The sequence below is a fragment of the Amblyomma mixtum genome, chromosome 4, assembly GCF_055824585.1.
Source record: "Amblyomma mixtum isolate Tamu chromosome 4, ASM5582458v1, whole genome shotgun sequence".
Classification (NCBI taxonomy): Eukaryota; Metazoa; Arthropoda; class Arachnida; order Ixodida; family Ixodidae; genus Amblyomma; species Amblyomma mixtum.
This window is the reverse complement of record NC_143015.1, coordinates 157,063,302-157,083,971: the sequence shown is the minus strand read 5'-3', so window position 1 is coordinate 157,083,971 and position 20,670 is coordinate 157,063,302. Positions and strand designations below refer to the sequence as shown.

General features: G+C 50.5%; 1 protein-coding gene across 1 annotated transcript; it reads right to left on the bottom strand.

Annotated features, from left to right (window-relative positions):
- Positions 1–461: 461 nt before the first annotated feature.
- On the bottom strand, positions 462–6,730 carry LOC149348919 (uncharacterized). Its single transcript, XM_089585944.1, has 3 exons — positions 6,483–6,730; positions 3,956–4,067; positions 462–667 (listed from the first exon to the last, which is right to left on the bottom strand). The coding sequence occupies exons 1-3, from the start codon at positions 6,634–6,636 to the stop codon at positions 571–573; spliced, it is 363 nt and encodes a 120-aa protein (XP_089442070.1). The 5' UTR covers positions 6,637–6,730; the 3' UTR covers positions 462–570.
- Positions 6,731–20,670: the final 13,940 nt, after the last annotated feature.

Genomic DNA, 20,670 nt, shown 5'->3' with positions numbered 1-20,670 from the left:
CTCAAATACCCTTAAAGAGCAGCGGTTATCTTGCCTTCGCATTACATGCCTTGCCCAAGCCCATTTCTTCCTCTTGATTTCGACTGAGGTGTCATTAACCCGCGTTTGTTCCCTCTCCCACTCCGCCCGCTTCCAATCTCTTAACGTTACACCTATCATTTTACCCCTATATATATCCTTCATTGATTGCGATAAAGCATTTGACTCGCTGGAAACCTCAGCTGGCATGCAGGCAGGTCAGTTAGAAAAGGTGGTCAATGTCGGCTTCATGTTTTTCAAAGCGTCGGTTCATTAGGTTAGGTTAGGTTAGGTTAGGTTAGGTTAGGTTAGGTTAGGTTAGGTTAGGTTAGGTTAGGTTAGGTTAGGTTAGGTTAGGTTAGGTTAGGTTAGGTTAGGTTCATTTAGCCTAGGTTAGCTACTGGTGAATCATTGTGGAAAAACATGATTACAAGGCAATAAACTCTGGGCTTCAAAGCTCCATACGAGGTCTGAACTTTTAATGGTTTTTTTTTTCTTCTCCAGCAAGAACATCAGAAAGCAGAAATGAGGTTCACGTTGACGCTGCTGTCTTCAAACCCCACCACAGACGAGAATAGGGCAGCAGCTTGGGAAGGCCTCCAGTGCCGCCTCCAGTTCGCAGTACTGCGGCACTTGGAAATCTCCGCATCTGGCAGCGAAGTAAAAGAGAAATGTTAGGTGTTACTATGAGATGTTTCTTCTTCAACATCCATAACTTCAAAAAGTTGATATTGTGCTCATGAAAATTATTACCAAGAGACATACAACGAATGCAAAACCGGTCTTCTCTGCTGAAAAGAAAGGGTGCATCCTAATTTAAACAAGAAGTGGCTGTCTTCCGCTAAACAGAAAAGAAGGGTCGAAAGGTACCTCTGTGTACTGTTGCGAGATGATGTATTAAATTGAAATCTTTACCCAAATAACTCACAAAACTAAGGTCGTTTCGAAAGAAAAACGAAAAAATTATGCACGAAACCAAGTTTGTGTTCTAAGTCAACACAAAAACCAGATAAATGTGCGGGAAAGATGTCACCAAATGGAAAAATACAAAAATGAAATTAATTCTGAAATGGTTACGTTGAGATCTTGTCAGTGCACTTCGATTGTTGACGCAGCAATTCAGTTATGATTGTCTCAGTGGCCATTGTATCCTGCTTTACAAGGTTAGATTCAGTTTCCTGTCCTTAATTGAACGACTGCATACTAGTTCATAAATTAGAAAACAGCGCCCTGTGTAGGGCTACAAACGATATTAGTGTGCGATATTTTTAAATATGTAGCATCATAACGTCACAGTTTTTTGTAGTCTTAAGAAGCACCTGGGTTATCTATGAGGAGTTTCATGTTACGAATGAGGCGTTCGTCTGCATGGCAATGCGGCTTCCACGGCTATTTGCAGTAGCTTGTCATAGCCGCTGACGCATCCCAGACGATATATCCTCATATGACAAACGAATCTTCTCACTGCCAGGTTCATACGGACCCCAAGGAGTCTAAAGAACTTCAAAATCAACTTTGTTTTTGTTGACTATAATGCTGACTGCAAGGCTTTCCAAAAGCAGTGCGTTATCGTTGAGCATAACTATCATCACCCAGCTGCATGAGACCATGCAGACGAATTTATGGGGGAAGGGGAGGGGGGGCGCATTTCTTTCTTTTAATTTTTTGTTAGCTGCTTCTTCACAGCCAGTCGTCTGCCAACGTAATTAGCTCCGTTGTTTTGCTGATCAGTTGAACAACGGAGTACAAGCTTTTACATTCAAACCGCGTCTTGTCACATCACTTCTGTTCTCCACAACTAGTTGCTGTGAAACAAAGAGACAATGAACACCTGTCTGCAAACGCTACGCTTGACACCCGTGTCTCCGGGTCCGCATCAACTTTTCTGAGTGTAGAATGAAGTTTATGCATTCGAGTGGGCAAGTGAAAACAAAAGTTCTTCCTTTCCATATTCGTCTACTTGCAATTAAGGCTATAGACAATGTTACAGAAACTGACAAAAATAAAAATGTGAGCTTTTTCTACCACTCTTCATTCAAAGCCCGTCAGACTGCAGCCGCGTCTTTTATGAACATGTCAAGTTCTCAAATATTTGGAAAAGAAAGAGGTGAAGCGCGCATGTGTAGCGTGGAGGCCAACGGGATATGTTTTCTGAGACTGCTCTACAATCGATTTCGCCTCGTCTGTACCCTACCGACGTTTTAGGCGAAGCCTATTTAATGCTCCTTCATTTGTAGTAAAATGTGAGGATTTCGAGCACTTTATTTCATATAAGTGTTTCCGACCCCTTTAATTAGTGCATCCTTCGAACTGCGACATCTCCCGCAAGTTCGCACCCCTCATCATCATGGAGTTTTTTTTTTTTTTTTAGCACTTGGCAGTTTAAATAATGGTTCTGTATGGGGGAGAGTAAAGCTTTTATTATAAACTGATGTTGGAGGGAGGCACCCAGGCGGTGAAGCCTTCAGTCCAGGGTCCGATTCGCCGCAGCTATACGGCTGGCCCGGCCTATCATGGGACGCTGGTAATCAGGGCCGTTCTATAGACAGGGCGGCTTCCTACTGGCAGGGGTATAGAGGCGTAGTTTAGGGGGGGATTAACGTCCCAAAGCGACTCAGGCTATGAGGGACGCCGTAGTGAAGGGCTCCGGAAGTTTACGACCACTTGGGGTTCGTAACTCGCATATTCAATTAGTTGCTCCACTTACATAAGAAGAAAACTATCTAAGTAATATTTATTCAGCTGAACTGTCTGAATAAACTTCTTATCAACCTCGTATAGGCCGTATTGAGCTGCATGAGAATTAACGAGCTGCGAGATTTAAAAAATAATGTCACTCTTCTCGTGCCTATCGCAGTTGTTATAATTCGGTCACATGAGACCTTGTCTCACAGACATACCCAACAATTCTGGACAACAGCATTTTTCGTCGGTAAACCGTCTATGATTGCAATTTTTTCATATAATGTAAGATTTCACTGTAGTAATCAAGATACCAGCAGATCACCCGACGGCAGTCCTGCATTTTTGTTTTCTCTGCTATCGTCAAAGGAGTTCACCATTGGTTTTCTATGGCAGTCTTAACTGTTCGATGCGATCGATGTAAACACTTTAAAAGAAAGACATTGGCTAGATTTAAGAAGAATGAATCATTACCTTCAATATTTCCATAACATTGTCTGACAATTTCCAATTTTCAAAATTTCTGTCTGAGAATGTGGACATGATTGCGTCTGCCCCCGCTGGATCTTCAAGGCTCCCTAACTTTTTAGTTGTTTGTCTTTGATTACCTAGGTTTGCATAACATTCGCTTCTGTATAGCTTTCCTTTGTGGCCGTATGGCTGCGCTTGGGTGGATGCAAACGAGTCATTAGATAGCCTGAGTCGCATCGGGACGTTAAACCCCAGTAAACGAATCATTTCTCTCTAATTACACATAGTTTTTACTATGAACGCGTCCCTCCTAAACTCTGTCATGACAATCATGAAGGCACTAGACACTTCTCTCCCAGTAGGTATGCAGATACATGTCTGCAAAGGATACCACAGTCAGTGCAAAAACACGAAGAAATTATTTTGCGCATGTACGCAAGCTGGTAGGTTTCGCGTACGTTATTCTTCCGCTTATGATCTCTCCTTTGTCGCATGGCGAGAGCTTTTAGTTTTAGCTGCAACCAACCGTACTGTCGGAAACAATGTTCACCTGGATTGAATTTTTTGAGCTGTCTCTAAGGGGCAGACACAATGGCCTCGTTTACAATGTGCTTCATTTGGAGAGTTGGGATACGAAGAAGAAACACTTGCTGATTATCTCGCTTTCTTCGTTTGTATTCTCATGCGCTGCTCCCGGCAACAACGCAAAGCGAGATTCCTTTAATCCGGGTCTCTTGTCCCGTTGTCGCGATACATTCGCCAGCTCAACCGGGGCAGCTGTTACCTCTGAATGGTGACAGTGAAGTTCTCGGCGTCGCAAGTCCAGGCCTCGCAGGGTTCTTTCATTAGGTTCAGCGTGGTCGACTCCAGCATCAGACCTCCCCACGAACACCGGCCTGAAAATTAAATTGGAGCCTCAGATGAAGACGTGTTCAGATGCACAACTATAAAAATTGGCAGTGGTTTAGCTCTGGTTAAACCTGGAGCATTGCGAAAGCAGCGGCGGCGGCGGCGGCGGCGGCGGCGGCGGCGGCGGCGGCGGCGGCGGCGGCGGCGGCGGCGGCCCCGGCACGCTAGCTATGCGCCGCTAATGCACATGCGAAACTGGCGAGCGCGGCGGCGGCACCTCTGAGTCATCTTGCAGGCGAAATATCCCCTCTGGCCTCCCAAATTCTAAGACGCGCTCCCGCCGATCCAACTCGCACAAAAGTGATCTGGGCTCCTGGCCACCAGGGTCTACGAGGTAATGAGGCCACTGATGCGGCCGCCCGAGCGCTCACACACCGAGCTCCTCATCCTAGCTCTCTTGGCTCAGAAGCTCATAAACCGCTTCTGCGGTTCCGCGAAATCCTAATTCATTATTGCGACAGCCACCGTCTCTACCCAGTACCTGCCAAGGGGCTGAGTAAGGCGGAGGAGCGAACTCTGCGGCGCCTGCAGACAGGAACTCTTCTCTGTCCTGCCATAGCAAAACACTTCGATCCGAACACAGATGGGCGCTGCCCGCACTGTGGAGAGATCTGCGATATCTTTCACATAGTGTGGGCATGTACTCGGAATCCTCACCTTCCCCCTCCCCCCCCCCCCCCCCCCCCCACCCGAGAGGCATGGGAGACTGCCCTCCTCAACTGCTCCACGCTGGAGTCTCAAAGGGCTCTAGTAAAGCGGGCGCTAGACGGGGCCTCGTCATGCGGTGTCCCGGACTAAGGATACCAACCATGTAGCAGAGTTTCTTGAACCTCAAACTCTCTTTGCAAATTAGTTTTTCACCACCACCGTGCAGCGACGGCGGCGGCGCGCCAGCTGTGCGCCGTCCTCGCGCATGCGCAGTATGGCCTTGCGTCAGCTCCGCGCAATGGCTCGGCGACTCGCGTAGTGTTGCTTTCGCAACAAGTCTTTTTTTTTTTAAATGAATAAAGGTATTCTGCAGTATTCGTGCAGAAATGTATTTCTGCAGGCTGACAGTGGGGCGTACCATACTGTCAGCGTGCAAGACTGACAAGTGGCGTACCAATCAGCGGAGTGGATCGCGAGAGAAAAGGCTGGGTAGATAAGTGTGAGGGCACAATTGGTGCTTTTGCCGACAATGCTAAGCTTTTTGACGTCAGCTGTTTTAGAGACAGGGAGGGATCTATTACAACTATCTTAGCAAGTCCTTATCATTTACTGTGAAATCATAGGAGCATTTACCCAGCAACCTCCAGAGTGACGTCATGCGGCTGCAAAAAAAGAAAGCTGGTAGATCGTCTGCTGCGCAGAAGCGGCGGTCCCGGGTTCGAACCAGAGACTAAGAAGAACTTTTGCTTCAACTTTAAAGTTTGGGAGCAATTGGCGTATATATGTCTTCTTTGTAGCCGTATGGATGGTCTTAGTTGCGTCCTAACTTGTAATTACTCCCTGAACTGATGGCTATTCCCCATTGGAGAATCCCCCCCCAAAAATGGTATGGTTTTAACGTAGTTAAATCGAGTTGGCATGCCAAAGGACGTGTTTAGCCTGGTTGGTTCATGGTATTGCTTTGCTGGATCGTCGTTCGGTCCGTCTGGCGGCAATATTAGTTCGATAGTAGTATCAGTTGATGACTACGGCGATGTGCAATGCACAGCGTGAGAGTGTGTTGGAGTTTAACACGAGCCGTGATCGGCTGCTGCTATAGCACAGTGCTCTCGTGCAGTGGCCAGCGAGACTGATCTGAACAGCAATACTTATTTATTTATGGTTTGGCCAAGGTCGCCCTCAAGGTGAAACTTCACACAAACTCGGTGAGCTGCTTAGACCTCACGTAGTTCTTTCGCACTAAAGCATTAGACTGAACGTCCTGCGGATGTTCAGGATGTCTGCGGGACGTCCAAGGGAGGTTCAGAGCACATCGAGTTCCCCTAATTCACCAAATCAGCTGGTTAACTTGACCCGCACCCACTTTGACTACCTGTACCACGTAGCAGACATTCACACTAGAGAGAGAGAGAGAGCAATAATTACTTAACGGTGCTGGCATGCACCATAGTAAGTTCTTTCGCACCCACTGCCGAGTATGGACAGGCATAGTCGAATACAACTCAAGACCGAAGCGGCTGTTCCCCGACAAAGGATCCCCTTCCAGCCAATGGCGTCGGCCGATTCTCATGACCCTGCTAGCGTGGCAATGCAGGAAGTGGCAGATTAAGTGGATAGTCCTCTCCCTGCATTGTCACGTTTCATCCTACTATAGTAGTCGCATCCACAGTCGAGTATTAACCGACTCAGTAAGTGTCGTACTCCCAGGCGTGTTTGAGCAGGTCAGTAGTTAAGCGATGGTCACCGGGACTTACCACCAATGACGACCACGTCCTTGACTTCCAGCGTGGGCACCGGGCCAGTGGGAAACGGGGGAGGAGCCTCTCCAGGCTTAGTCGTCTGGCTCGAAGTCATGTGGCTGTGGAAAGCCGCCAAAAAGAGGACCAAAGCCAGTACTCTGTACATCATTTCGGCGGGCGCTGTCGCTTCGTCTGCTCCAAGGGTACGCCCGTTCGGAGCCCTGCTTCACTTCAAACAGGAGCGAAGAACCGTCGAGGGAGCGAATAACGACGCCTCGAAGCCATTAGCGACGGGAAGTTGACGGAGATGGTGGAACACGATTTCCGCTGAGTGTGCATCCGTTTCGACCGCGCTAACGAGCGAACCTCAAGATACACACCCGACAAGAACAGAACACATCAAAGGTCGCTGCAGCCATTCTTTTACCCCTTGCTTTCTTTATTTCATTCGTGCGTGATACCCTCGCCAAAAAACAGGCAGCAACGTCATTGGAAGCAATTAAGTGAACCAACTGCTATAAGCTGCCACTTTCAAGAACTAGCATGTGGTACCCTTTCTTTGGTCGTTTTTTATGAAAAAGAAATCACTGGTGATCATACGATGTGATGCTACTAATCTGCGTAGCAGTATTGGTTCGTAATTTAGCTTTCGCATTGATCTCCTTCCCATTGTGTCTTGGTTTTTGGTTTTTGAGGAAAGGAAATGGCGCAGTATCTGTCTCTCATATATCGGCGGACACCTGAACCGCGCCGTAAGGAAGGGAGGATGGTAGGAGTGAAAGAAGAAAGAGAGAAAGAGGTGCCGTAGTAGAGGTCTCCGGAATAATTTCGACCACCTGGGATCTTTAACGTGCACTGACATCGCAGAGCACACGGGCGCCTCTTGCGTTTCGCCTCCATCGAAACGCGGCCGCCGCGGTAGGGTTCGAAATTCGATTTCGCGCCATGGACTTATGGTTGGTGGGTGTTGGGTATACAGGCCTCGTCTAAGATGATGACGGCTTAGGAAGAGGGGTAGGTGGAACCTTTGAGTATGTCGGTGATTAGAGGGCGGTGACTTGTTAGTGGGAAATGCATTTTTGCCGGAGGGTGCCCGGAAGGCGCTCCGATCCGCTCCGACCTGCCAGGGGAACTGAGGGGTGGAGGCTTCACATGGACACCAAGACAGCGGCGTTTCGCCGGAAGATGTCTATCCTGCTAACACAGTAAAAATCCAATAGAGTAATCTGCTTTACTGGCGCCTGCTCGGAAAGGACAAACCATCTCCCACCCAAAAGAATCATTTGGGCTCCTGGCCACCAGGGCTTACGAGGTAATGAGGCCGCTGACGCGGCTGCCCGAGCGCTTACTCACCGGGCTCCTCATCCCAGCTCTTCTGGCTCGGAGACTAACCAGCCGCTGCTGCGATTCAGGGAAATTATAACGCATTATAGCGACATCCACCGTCTTTTCCCGGCCCCTGCAAAGGGGCTGAGTAAGACGGAGGAGCGAACTTTAAGGCGCCTGCAGACAGGTACTCTACTCTGTCCTGCAATCTTAAAGCATTACGATCCTAACACGGATGGGCGATGCCCGCACTGTGGGGAGACCTGTGATATCTTCCACATGGTGTGGGCATGTACTCAAAATCCCCACCTCCCCCCTTCCCCTACCCCTTCCAGAGAGGCATGGGAGACTGCCCTTCTCAACTGCTCCTCGCTTGAGTCCCAAAGGGCTCTGGTGAAACGGGCGAGAGACGGGGCATTCTCATGCGGTGTCCCGGACTAGGGACGCCGACCATGTAGCGGGGCCACTCTGTGGCTCCCAAACTCTATTTCAACAATTAAAAGTTTTCACCCCCACCACCTGCCATTCTTTAGCCTTGAGCATATACGGCTACTACTACAGTGATTAAAAAAAAATGGGCCATTTAGGCAGTCTACCAAGACTCACTCTTAACTGGACTTCAGAAATTCAGTTGTAATCACGTATCACGTCCACGCGTTTTTTGTGCTCCGATCACGCTAACATCTCTTTTCATACCACGCCAGAATGTACGATCTCTGAGCAGCGTGGGCAGAAAAGGAAGCTGTGATGCACGCTGCCAGAAAATGAAGAAATGAACAAGAACTGAACCAACTTTATCGGGTAGATATTTGTTCATCATCATCATCATCAGCCTGACTACACCCACTGCAGGGCAAAGGCCTCTCCCATGTCTCTCCAATTAAACCGGTCCTTTGCCAGTTGCCACCACTGTATCCCCGCACACTTCTTAATCTCATCGGCCCACCTAACTTTCTGCCGTCCCCTGCTACGCTTGCCTTCTCTTGGAATATCCACTCCGTTACCCTTAAGGACCAGCGGTTATCTTGCCTTCGCATTACATGCCCTGCCCAAGCCCATTTATTCCTCTTGATTTCAACTAAGATGTCATTAACCCGCGTTTGTTCCCTCACCCACTCCGCCCTCTCCCGATCTCTTAACGTTACACCTATCATTTTCCTTATATTTGTTATCCAACCCTAAAAACACAACGAACCCGCGTTTGCCCTCATTTTTCTGATAACCTTTATTTCTTCCAAGCGGCAGTTTTGAGACCAAGCTCGAAAGGAGAGCGACCTGGCGCATATGCCATGTAGGATTGCCGAGGGAAACTGCAACGTGTAAAAAACAACTGTTTTAAATTTAATTTTTTTTCCTAGGACCCTGCTAGTTTGAAATAACTAAATATCGAAGTTACTCAGCCCTTGTCTTCTGAATTTGCTGCCAATCTCTGCTGATTTTGTTACAAGCTCAAATATGCCTTGTCCTTTTATGCGACGTTTTATAGAACAACGACATGCGCTGTAATTTAAGCAATGTACCTTGTTTTCGCTTTGTTTTGTTGTCTGTGTTTATGTACTGATATGTTGAAAATCCCTTTTGTGGATTGCAATATCTGTAAAGTTTCCCTGGCGCGCGTCAGACGTCAGGCGAAATACTAACATGATGTCTCGATGCAGCTTCGTGAAGGTTGAACCAGAGGAGGCGCCCTAAAGGCACGTCGAACTGCGCACCAGCTATCGTCAGCCGCCGCAAACATACTGAGAATGCTTGGCGGCGCTAGCGTCAGACTAAGCTATGCGCTCGGGCGTTCGTGTTAAGAATGTTTGGTTTGGTTTGGTTTGGTTTGGTTTATGGGGTTTAGCGTCCCAAAGCGACTAAGGCTATGAGAGACGCCGTAGTGGAGGGCTCCGGAAATTTCGACCACCTGGGGTTCTTTAACGTGCACTGACATCGCACAGTACACGGGCCTCTAGAATTTCTCCTCCAAAGAAATTCTAGCCGCCGCGGCCGGGATCGAACCCGCGTCTTTTGGGTCAGCAGCCGAGCACCATAACCGCTGAGCCACCGCGGCGGCACCGTTAAGAATGTGTTAAGCGAGTGGGCGGCAGTACTCGACAGCTAATCCATAGCCTCCTATTATCCATGCCCGGTCATCCGCTCCAAATCGACCGTTACACTCTTCTTATCTGTCATTCTGCGATGAGAGCGAGGTGTGAGGAGTTCACAAGTGCTGCTGGTTAGCGCGCATTTCAAAAAATTTTCCCTAACCCTTGATGCAGGATAGCCACGTTAGTGTAAAAGAACACGCGGGAGACAATATTGGCGTATTTCGCCAGCACACAATATTCTGAACGTTGTTGTTGTTGCGAATGAGTGAAGGATGAGAAGGAAATTGCACCGTCCTGCCCACTGGCCCGAGCTGAGCCACAATCGCTGTCACGTGCAGACATAGGAAAGAGTAAATGTGAGAGGAAAGATTGGACGAACAGACCTGGGTCGCAACAACCGCGACCGCCGAAGCGACGACGCCGGCTGCAACAGCTCCTATCCCGACCCGAACATTGTAAAATTATGGAATGAGCACGCATTGTAAAGAGCGTGTATGGAGGAACCACGTAAAGCCTGCGTCCCCCTTGTTAAGAGTGGTCCAGCAATGCGCACCAGTGAATGAGAACAAAAATCAGACTGTAGCCCATGGCTTTCGGTTAGGGTATTATCCGTAATCTCATTTCTCGTATGTTTCTATGATGTAAGTTTTTGCTTGTGGTAGAAATACAGAAACTTAAGCTTAATGTATTATTTTAGCGCTGCTAGAGCGTGCCAACCCCCCCCCCCCCCCCAAAAAAAAAAAAAATTCAGGGGGCTTGCACTTTGACTGTCTAAAGTGCGTAGAGTCCAAAGCGATTTCCACACCACTTTGGCTGCCTCTTTGGCACTGGTGACGTCACCACTGGATGACGGTACACATAATTAAGTACTAATTACCAATTAATGACTAATTACTGATTAATGACTAAGTGCTAATTAACTACTAGTTGATGACGCTTAAGCCTCGCCTTTAGGAGTGGAACGCGACAGCGTGTTGTAGCGCTGCCACGGAGTCCACGGAAAGCCACCGCCCGTTCGGCGCGATGCCTTGTCCTTTGAACGCAATGTTTTGTGAGGAAAGGAAATAGCACAGTAATTCTCTGTCATCTCGGTGGACACCTGAACCGCACCGTGCAGGCAGGGAGGAAGTGCGACTCTCCTCTCCACACATCCAATGTAATATTTCTTAGTCAGCCCGCAGTCTTTTTAAATGCTACCTGGTCTCGGTTGCATACTCCGCAGATATGTTTCGTGCAGTCTCTCCTCGATCCCTTAAACATTAAGCTCACAGATATCCATCCTCTGCATAACATCTCACCTTCAGTCGAGATTGCATTTGATAACATTTTCCCATCGAATGCCAAGCTCCAGCCCTTTCCTCTCCTTCTCGGTTTGTTACAGGACCACCTAAGATCCTTTCCTTTTCATATTCTCATTGCTACCGATGCCTCGCAGGATCGTGAAAAGGCAGGTGTGGTCATTTTTTCTCCTGCATTGGGATGGTCCTTTTCTCTCCGTCTCCCTGACTTCACTCCAATTTATCTGGCCGAATTATTAGCTGTCATTCTAGCTTTACGTAAATTAGATCCTGCCGTTTCCAAAGTCATGGTTATGACGGACTCTCTATCTATTTGCTTTTCATTATCATCAACCTCTGAGTCTCGGGCATTACGCCTCTTTAAGCAGCTGATCCCGCCTCATCTAAATTCGGTGAGGTTGCTTTGGGTACCGGGTCACGTGGGCATTCAGTTGAATGAGGTTGCTGATTCATTAGCAAGGGCCTCTCTCTGTGGCCCAATAATTGCGGTCCTGCCTACCTGCGCATATACAGCTGCGGTGAGGTTTCGCAGTTACACAATATTTCAGGAATTTTCAGCCTCGGCGCTTACTTCATCCCCCGAATACAAGCATCTTCTGCACCCTTGGAGCAGCAAAGACGAGTTCGCGCAGACTGGAGGTCTCCTTCACGCGTTTGCGATGCCGAGTTCCTCTGCTAAATTTCTACCTTCACAGATCTGGTCTGGCGGTTTCTCCACTGTGCTCATTTTGTGCCGAGCCTGAGACAGTGGATCACTTCCTGCTGTTCTGCCGCCGATTCTCTTCTTTGAGGAGGCGCCTATTAGAAATTCCGTTTCATCAGCTGGGTCTGCCTGTGTCCACTGAGGTTGTTCTTTCCTTTGGCGCTACTTCGCTTGGACGAAGCAACAGGAGTGCGCGCTGTGCAGTTCAAAAATTTCTTTTAGAAACACAGCGACTCCCATGCTAATTTTTTTTTTACTTTTTTTTAATTTATTTATTTATTTATTTATTTATTTATTTTCCCCTTTTTGTTTTCATTTTCTGATTATCAATCTCTTAATTTATTATTATTATTTTTTATTTTTTCTGCCTCTCTTTCAGTCAATACAAAATTGAACCATTCCAGATGTTGCATTCAAATCTGCACATTATGCCGATCTCCCAGCTTCGATCTCCCAGCTAACAGGACCCCTTTCGTTGCGTCGTCCAATCTGTCAGCCTATACCCTATTAATTCTCCTTTTCCTCTAAAGCTCCTAATCATTCCAACAGTTCACCGCCTGTGTCTTGGCCACTCCCCCGTAGTGGGTATGTGCCATTCTACTCGAGGCCAACCAACCAACCAACCAAATGAAAATTGTATTTGAGGAAAGGAAATTAAGTAGTAACTGTCTCACATATCTCGGTGGACACCCGTTAAAAGCGTGACACCTCTGCTGACAAGCTTCTGTCGACAACGATGAGGCATTAAAGGCTTCCGCCTTAAAATTAGGGGCGGACGCGCGCGTTCGCACGGGGAGTCAGACGTGCTCTTCGTCGGCTCCGCTGATTTTCAGCCGGAGCAGCGGAAGTTTCCGCCTGACCCTAGCAAGCTCATCCCCAACGTGCACCGAAAGCTGTCGGGAACATCTGGACACCAGTTTTTTCCAAGGTGGGCCCGGTTAAACCCCCTTTTTCGGGCAACACATGGCCCGATCGGGCCGGTGGCGCGGCTAGGCCTAACGGCCGAACCGGTACCCGGCACATCGGGGCCTCTGGCCACTGACGCCAGTATGGCTGCTCCGCAAATCTCCTGCCGAGGCTACGACCCCGAAAACATGCACTGGACAACGGTTACCCCAGCGGCAACCGGAGGCCCAGATTCGGCAAGATTTCGCAGCGCCGCGTTGAACGCCGCAGTGCTGCGCCGAGCGCAAGACCAAGCCTTAAAGCCGGCGTCCGTAGACGCGGCCGGCGTTCACGCCGGAAACCAGCAGTCACCCGCCCCGCACGCGTCGGGCCGCAGTCGGCGACTGCTCACGAAGTGGAAACCGCCTGTTATACCCAAGCCTGCTCCAGACGACTACGTCGTCGTCATCGAGCCCCGGACCCGCGTCTCGTTGTTCGAGACTTTCCAGGAGACCGGCTACGGCCGGGCGTTCACGGCTCTCCTGGGCACGCAACCCGCAACTGACCTTACCATAATACCGGTAAGAGAACAAAACCTCATTATTGTTCAGACTACGAAACCTGAGCTAGCCGACCGGATCATCGGCGAATTTGAACTTAATGGACCCGACGGGAGGGTCCCCCTTGTGGGGCACCTGCGCCAAGACGGCAAGGACGTCTGCTACGGCGTCATTACCGTCCGTAACTCTGAAACTACGGACTCGCTCCGTACTAGGCTCCAATGGCGCTACGGCACCATCGTGGAAGTGCGAAAATTTGGGACATCCAACAAAGCGAGACTGACTTTTGCCGGAACAGAGAAGCCACGTTTCGTGCACTACGATTCAGAGCTTGTACAAGTTAGGCCTTACCAGCGAACCATTCCAGCCTGCCGACATTGCGGTGTGGTCGGCCACCGCGTGGACGCCTGCCCCGGCCAGAGGCTGGACAGGTGTGGCCTGTGCGGACAGCAGGCTCTACTCGTTGAGGGGGTGCGGGCCCCTCACCAGTGCAACTCAAAGTGTTCATTGTGCGGCGGGGCCCATGCCACGGGGGGCCCTGCGTGTACGGCTAAATATCGCGCTATCCAGCCTCCGCATGCCAAGCGCGGCAGTAAATCGAAGCGGAATCGACGCAAGCGTGGCAAGCGTCGCCCGGACAAGCTGAAGGCCAAGGCTGCCGACCAAGCCATGGACCAGCCTGTGAATTCCTCTACCGGGAGCCAGGGGAAACCTCCAGCTGCGCCACCGCCGCCTCAAGCCGGTGCAGCGAAGCCCCTCGGACCTCCCCAGAACGGCGGCTCCAAGACGTGGGCAAACGTTGTCAAGCAACACTCCCAGGTGAGCGGCGCGGGCAGGGCAGCTTCTCCCTTCCCTCCCCCTTCCCAATCCCAACCACGGCCAATCTCTGCCGAACAAAAAGAAAAAAAATCTCTGCCTCTCCCGTAACCGAGAGTAGAGTAAGCATGAAATGTTTACGGGCCTAATGTCATCTCGGTGGACACCCGAACCGCACCGTACAGGAAGGGAGGAACGCCACCACCCATTCAGCGCGATGCCTTGTCATTTGAACGCAAGGTTTTTTGAGGAAAGGAAATGGCGCAGTAATTCTCTGCCATCTCGGTGGACACCCGAACCGCACCGTAAAGGAAGGGAGGAACGCCACCACCCGTTCGGCACGATGCCTTGCCCTTTGAACGCAGCGCTTCTCCCCCGGATCACGTACGACAACGAAGTGCAACATGCAATTTATGTGGTTTTTGCACGCGTTATTAGAAATCGGAAATTATAATTCCGTGCGTTATCAAACCCACAGCTCCACTGATATCTTGATAAACATTGAGAAGGCACTGGCAGCAGTTATTTTTTGTCTCATTTGGAGACCATCCAGTGCTTGCATGCCGGTCGCGTAGGAGGGCTTACGGAGTCTCGTTAAATCTCGCTAAGTCTCGTACGGTGCCCGGATGTTCTCGTTTCAGAGCCCGGATGACTGGAATTCAGTGCCCGGATGACTCGATTTCAGTGCCCGGATGACTCGATTTCAGTGCCCGGATGACTCCATTTCAGTGCCCGGATGACTCCATTTCAGTGCCCGGATGACTCGATTTCAGTGCCCGGATGATGGCTCTCGGTCTCGGCGTGACGTCACCACACTGCCGACAACGGGGGCTAAAAGCATTTCATGCTTAATATCTGCTCTCCGCGAGCAGGTTGCAAATTTTCAAAAGCGCCTCGCAATAGCGGAGGCCCGCCAAAATTCCCCCAACCACACCTCTGCCTCACCCGCAGCAGAGGCAATGGAAAGCGACGCAGCCCCTTCAGGACAGGCTGCGCATGCCCTCACGGCACTCGAGGCGAGAGTGAGCGCGCTCGAAACTCAAGTTAACAACAGAATATCCGCATTGGAAACGCAAATCAATGCCACACTTACGGCGGCACTCAACAAAATTAGCCACCTTGCGGCATCTATCCCAAACCTCATAACCGCTCAGTTCGCTCAACTCACCCGCGCTCCCAAGCGCGCTGGCCCGCTCAAAACCTTCGCAGGCCGGCAGCTCAAAGCGTCTAGGCGTCGAATCTCCGGAGAAGAAGAAGAGGTCCCCTGTGCCATCCCCAGTATAGAGAACGCTCCTCTCTTTGGAGCCACTGGCTCTCAAGCCTCCTCTCTCCAAACTCACAACTCTACCCTTGATCATGGCGGGCGCCCCTAGAAATAGGAAGCATCCGCGAAGCAATTCGATCCCTATTCAAATTGTACAGTGGAACTGTCGCGGATTCAAGGCACGCACAAAGCGAGCCGATCTACGCCTTTTCTTTACAACTTTCCCAGAATTACCTGCTGTGGTGGCCCTTCAGGAGCCAGGAAATGGCGCCACCCTTGCCAGTTACACGGTGTACCAGCAGGATGCGCAGAGCTGCCTCTGCGTACATAAAAATTACACGGCCTCCCAGGTTGACCTGGATCTTAGCGCTAATTTCTCCTATGTAATGGTGACGATCCTTCCGCTACGCAAACAGGACCCCCCATTGCACATACTCAACATTTACTGTCCCCCAAAGCTACCAAATGTTACATTCGCAGACATCTTCAGCCGGGCTTTGAAGGTCGCGAATCGGGATCCCCTCATAATCGTTGGGGACTTTAATGCTCCCAGCACCTTATGGGGGTACACACGTGAAGAGAAACGCGGACGCAAGTTGGCGGAGCTTGTTTCCACACTGGGCCTTACTCTTCACACGGATCCCGCGCAACCCACTCGTATAGGTAACTCCGTTACACGCGATACGTGTCCGGACCTCACCTTTACGAAAAATATTCGCTATGCAGATTGGAGGAACACCGAGGAATCCCTCGGTAGCGACCACTGCATAATTACCACTACAATCCATACCAAACCACTCACAAGACCACAGGCCAATGCAAAACTACCCGACTGGACCAAATTTAGGAGCAGCTACACCAATCCTCAATCAATAATGGACCAAGGATACTCAACGTGGTCCCAACACCTAGTATCCCACTTGAAATCAGTCGAGCAAAATGTTCAACTCTCAGAGGCGAGCCCGGCGGTGGATAACCATCTCCTCCACCTCTGGGAGGCACGACACAGCCTAGTCCGCCGCTGGCGTCGTCAAAAACACAATCGGAAACTCAAAATTCGCATCGCGGATATCACCCAACAGGCGGCACAATACTCGGCCCAACTCGCCGACTCCAATTGGGTGCACCGATGCAACACTGCAGCTCGGCAAATGTCGAGTCGGAGTACGTGGCGCCTCTTCCGCGCCCTTATTGATCCGGCACAAACCCGTACTGAGACACAAAAACAGCTTCAAAGGGCTATACATAACTTCACTGGAGACACGGCCAAACTGGCCGATGCGCTCCGCGACAAATATTTGAGTATACACCAGGATCCCCGTGGTCAGGCGTACTCGTATGCAGGTTCCGAGAACGCGGATTTGGATCAACCGTTCCAGCTCCATGACCTAAAAGCGGCCCTGGCTAAAATGAAGCGAGGTACAGCACCAGGCCGGGACAAGGTGACGGTAAAGCTTATTGCCAACCTCCCAGATCCCGCCTACGAAACTCTCCTCGATTACTTCAACACTATCTGGATTGGAGGCACACCACTCCCCATAGATTGGAAAACGGCACTAGTAACTTTCATTCCCAAGCCAGGTAAAGCCATTAACACCGACAACCTCCGGCCTATCTCCCTCACTTCGTGTGTGGGGAAGCTGATGGAGACTATGGTACGCGACAGATTGTCGGCTTTCCTGGAACAGCAAAACATTTTCGCTGACACCATGTACGGTTTCCGCCCACACCGATCCGCACAAGATGTCCTGTTGCAACTTCACAAGGAGATTCTCGACCTCGTCGAGCACCCCAGCAATGATAAAGTAGTCGTCGCACTTGACCTGCGGGGGGCTTTCGACAATGTGACCCACAAGATCATCCTATCCCACTTGTCGCAAACAGACTGTGGGCGCAATACTTTCAATTATATCAAAGAATTCCTTACAGATCGCCAATCCTATATCCGGCTGCAAGACACAGAATATGGCCCATATCAACTTGGCACACGAGGGACCCCACAGGGAGCTGTCCTCTCGCCATTACTATTTAATCTGGCCATGATTAAGCTCCCTACCCAGCTGGCAGAGGTCGCCGGTGTGCAGCACGCTCTGTATGCGGACGACATCACCCTCTGGGCAACACAACAATCGGTTGGAGACATCGAGACCAACCTGCAACAAGCGGCAGCTATTGTGGACGAATACGCTCGTCGCTGTGGTCTTGAATGCTCCCCGAGCAAATCAGAATTTGTGCACATACGCCCCAACTCAAAGTGCACAACCAAAATTGCCCTTTCCCTACTTAGCGGACCGATACCTGAACACGAGGAGATCCGGGTACTGGGGCTTTTCATTCATCATAGGCGCAAGATAGACACTACCCTAAACAAGCTACGTAAGGTGGGGGACCAGGTGGGTCGGATGCTCCGCCGGGTGTCCAATAAAAGGGGGGGACTACGATGCAAAGATGCCCTGCGGCTGGCCAATGCATTCGTGACCAGCCGGATTTTATATTCGGCTCCCTACCTCCACCTACGCAAATGCGATGAGAATGCCTTAGAAGTAGTTCTCCGCAAGATTTATAAGAGAGCGCTCGACCTCCCCATAACGACGTCCAACAAGCGTCTCCTCGGTCTGGGGATGACCAACACCTTTGGGGAGTTACGAAAAGCTCATCTTAACAATCAATACTTGCGCCTAAGCAAAACACCTGCGGGGAGCCGCCTTCTGACCCGCTTACACATATCCTATGCAACACATACAGAAGAACGGGTCCGCATCCCTGAAGCCTGGCGCTTTGCACTCCAGGTGCGACCCCTTCCGAAGAACATGACTGCAGACACCCATGATGGCCGCCGTCTCGCGCGGGCGGAGGCTATTTCTCAACAATATGGCCATAAGCCAGGTGTCTTCTATGTGGATGCGGCCGGCCCACACCATGGGGGTTGGTACACGGCGGCCGTCATCCACCAAAACACTACAGTTCAGGGCCTTACTTTCCGTGCCCCAAACATTACATTTGCGGAAGAGATCGCCATTGCACTGGCCGCCGCAGATCCAGAGTCCCGAGTCATTATTACGGACTCCAGGGGCGCCTGCCGCAATATTGAGCAAGGGTATATTCCAGACCGTGCTTTCAAAATTCTCCACGCATGCGAATACACAGGGTTTCCGACCCATCGTACCATCGTGTGGGCTCCGGCTCATGCGGGTCTTGAGGGGAACGAGGCAGCAGACGCTGCCGCCCGCGCGCTTACTCACCGGGCGTCGCCTCATCCGCAGCCTGATCCGGAATTCAATTTCAATCCGGCCATCACCTTTAAAGAGATCACCTCTCTTTATCAAAACTTTCATGGTCTCTATCCCCCTCCCTGTAAAGGCCTCACCAGGGTGGAGGAGCGCTGGCTTCTCCGCCTCTATACCAATACTGTACTGTGCCCGGCAGTACTTAAGCACTTCAATTCTTCTTTCTCGGGCGCGTGCCCACACTGTGAGGAGGAGTTTTCGGATACCTACCACATGGTGTGGGCATGCCCTTCCAATCCTGCCTACCCACCCCACCTCCACCCCACTCGAGAGGACTGGGAAGCTGCCCTGCGCGGCTGCTCCGAACTCCATGCCCAACAGGCATTGGTAGCTAGAGCCCGGGCCGCTGCGGAAGCTACAGGGATCCCGGACTAGGGATCCCTCCTAGTGTTTGTAAGGGGCGGGCCCTTCCGGCTCGCCCCATCGACCTCTCACTGTAAATACGAATAAAAGTTTTCCTCCTCCTCCTCCTCCAACTACTTTTAAACCCGGTTAGAGAGCGAAAGCTACGGCGTATCGGGCAACTGTAATGTTGAGTGCGTTCCTGACACGACAGGCAGCGCGCCCACCCTGGCATGTGGCTGTTAATGGCTGATCGCGAGAGTATGCTCACCCAATGAACGCTGTGGCATATTGCTGCAGTTCAGTTACAGTGTACTAGAAAGCATTCTAGTACACTGTAGTTCAGTGTGTCTGCCACAACGTTGTCAGCGCTAACGCATGCAGCCCACGTCTCTCTCTCTCACCATCTCACAGCACCATCGGCAGCTACAGCACCTTTCCTTTCCTTTGCTTTATCTGTTGGCAGCGCAGCTTGGGCATGGGTCATGAAGGTCATTTGTAGGTCAAACGCGGCTACGGCAAAACTGGCTTTACCTAGAGTAGAGAGCTACATAAATCAGCCGATACTTTAAGCTGCATACGTGGGGGAATGCGAAAGCTTTACTGCCCTGGTTTCATTTACAATCACCCATAGAAAAAATTGGCAGAGGCTTAGCTTGGTTAAGCCCGGTAAGTTGCGAAAGCAATAGCCCTGGCTGCGCCTGGTTTGCCTGGTAATGTTTCTTGGTAGTGCTCTTAGTAAAGCTTATTTATGAAAGTTTTGCCCATTTGTTTTACATGGCATTATACTCACCACAAGAGGGCCCCCACGTGCTGGGAGATTTACGCGTGCCTCGGTCGCCAAAACGAGCGGCTGACGCGCTAACGGATGATTGTCTGGAAGCTTCCCTCTTCTTTCACTCCCACTTCCTCCCTTCCTGTACGGTGCGGTTCGGGGGTCCACCGAGATGACAGAGAATTACTGCGCCATGCCTTGCCCTTTGAACGCACCGCTTTTTGAGGAAAGAAAATGGCGCAGTAATTCTATGTCATCTCGGTGGACACCCGAACCGACCGCTAAGCGCGCCGCGCGCGGCAGGAGCGGGAGTTAGGCCGCGCTTGGTAGCTGCGGCCTCGCTACGCGATAGCGCAAGTTGGAGTCCCGCTATTGCAGCTGTGACGTCAGACCGCTAAGCGCGCCGCGCGTGGCAGGAGCAGGAGTTAGGCCGCGCTTGGTAGCTGCGGCCTCGCTACATGACGGCGCGAGTTGTAGCCCCGCTCTTGCAGCTGTGACGTCAGACCGCTAAGCGCGCCGCGCGTGGCAGGAGCAGGAGTTAGGCCGCGCTTGGTAGCTGCGGCCTCGATACGTGACGGGCTGAAAGTGCAAGCAGTATTGCTTTCGCAATAAAATAAAATTCGCTGTGGCTTAGCTTGGTTAAGCCCGGTAATTGCGAAAGCAATATCCGTACCTACGCCATGGTTCAGCTGGTAGTGTAGCTGGTGGTGGTGCTTGTGGGTAGACTTGTGGTGATGCATCGGTTATACAATCCAATCCAATTTAATCTAATCTAATTTAATCTAATCTAATTTAATCTAGTTTAATATAATACAATCCAATCAAATCAAATACAATCCGATCAAACCCAATCTAAT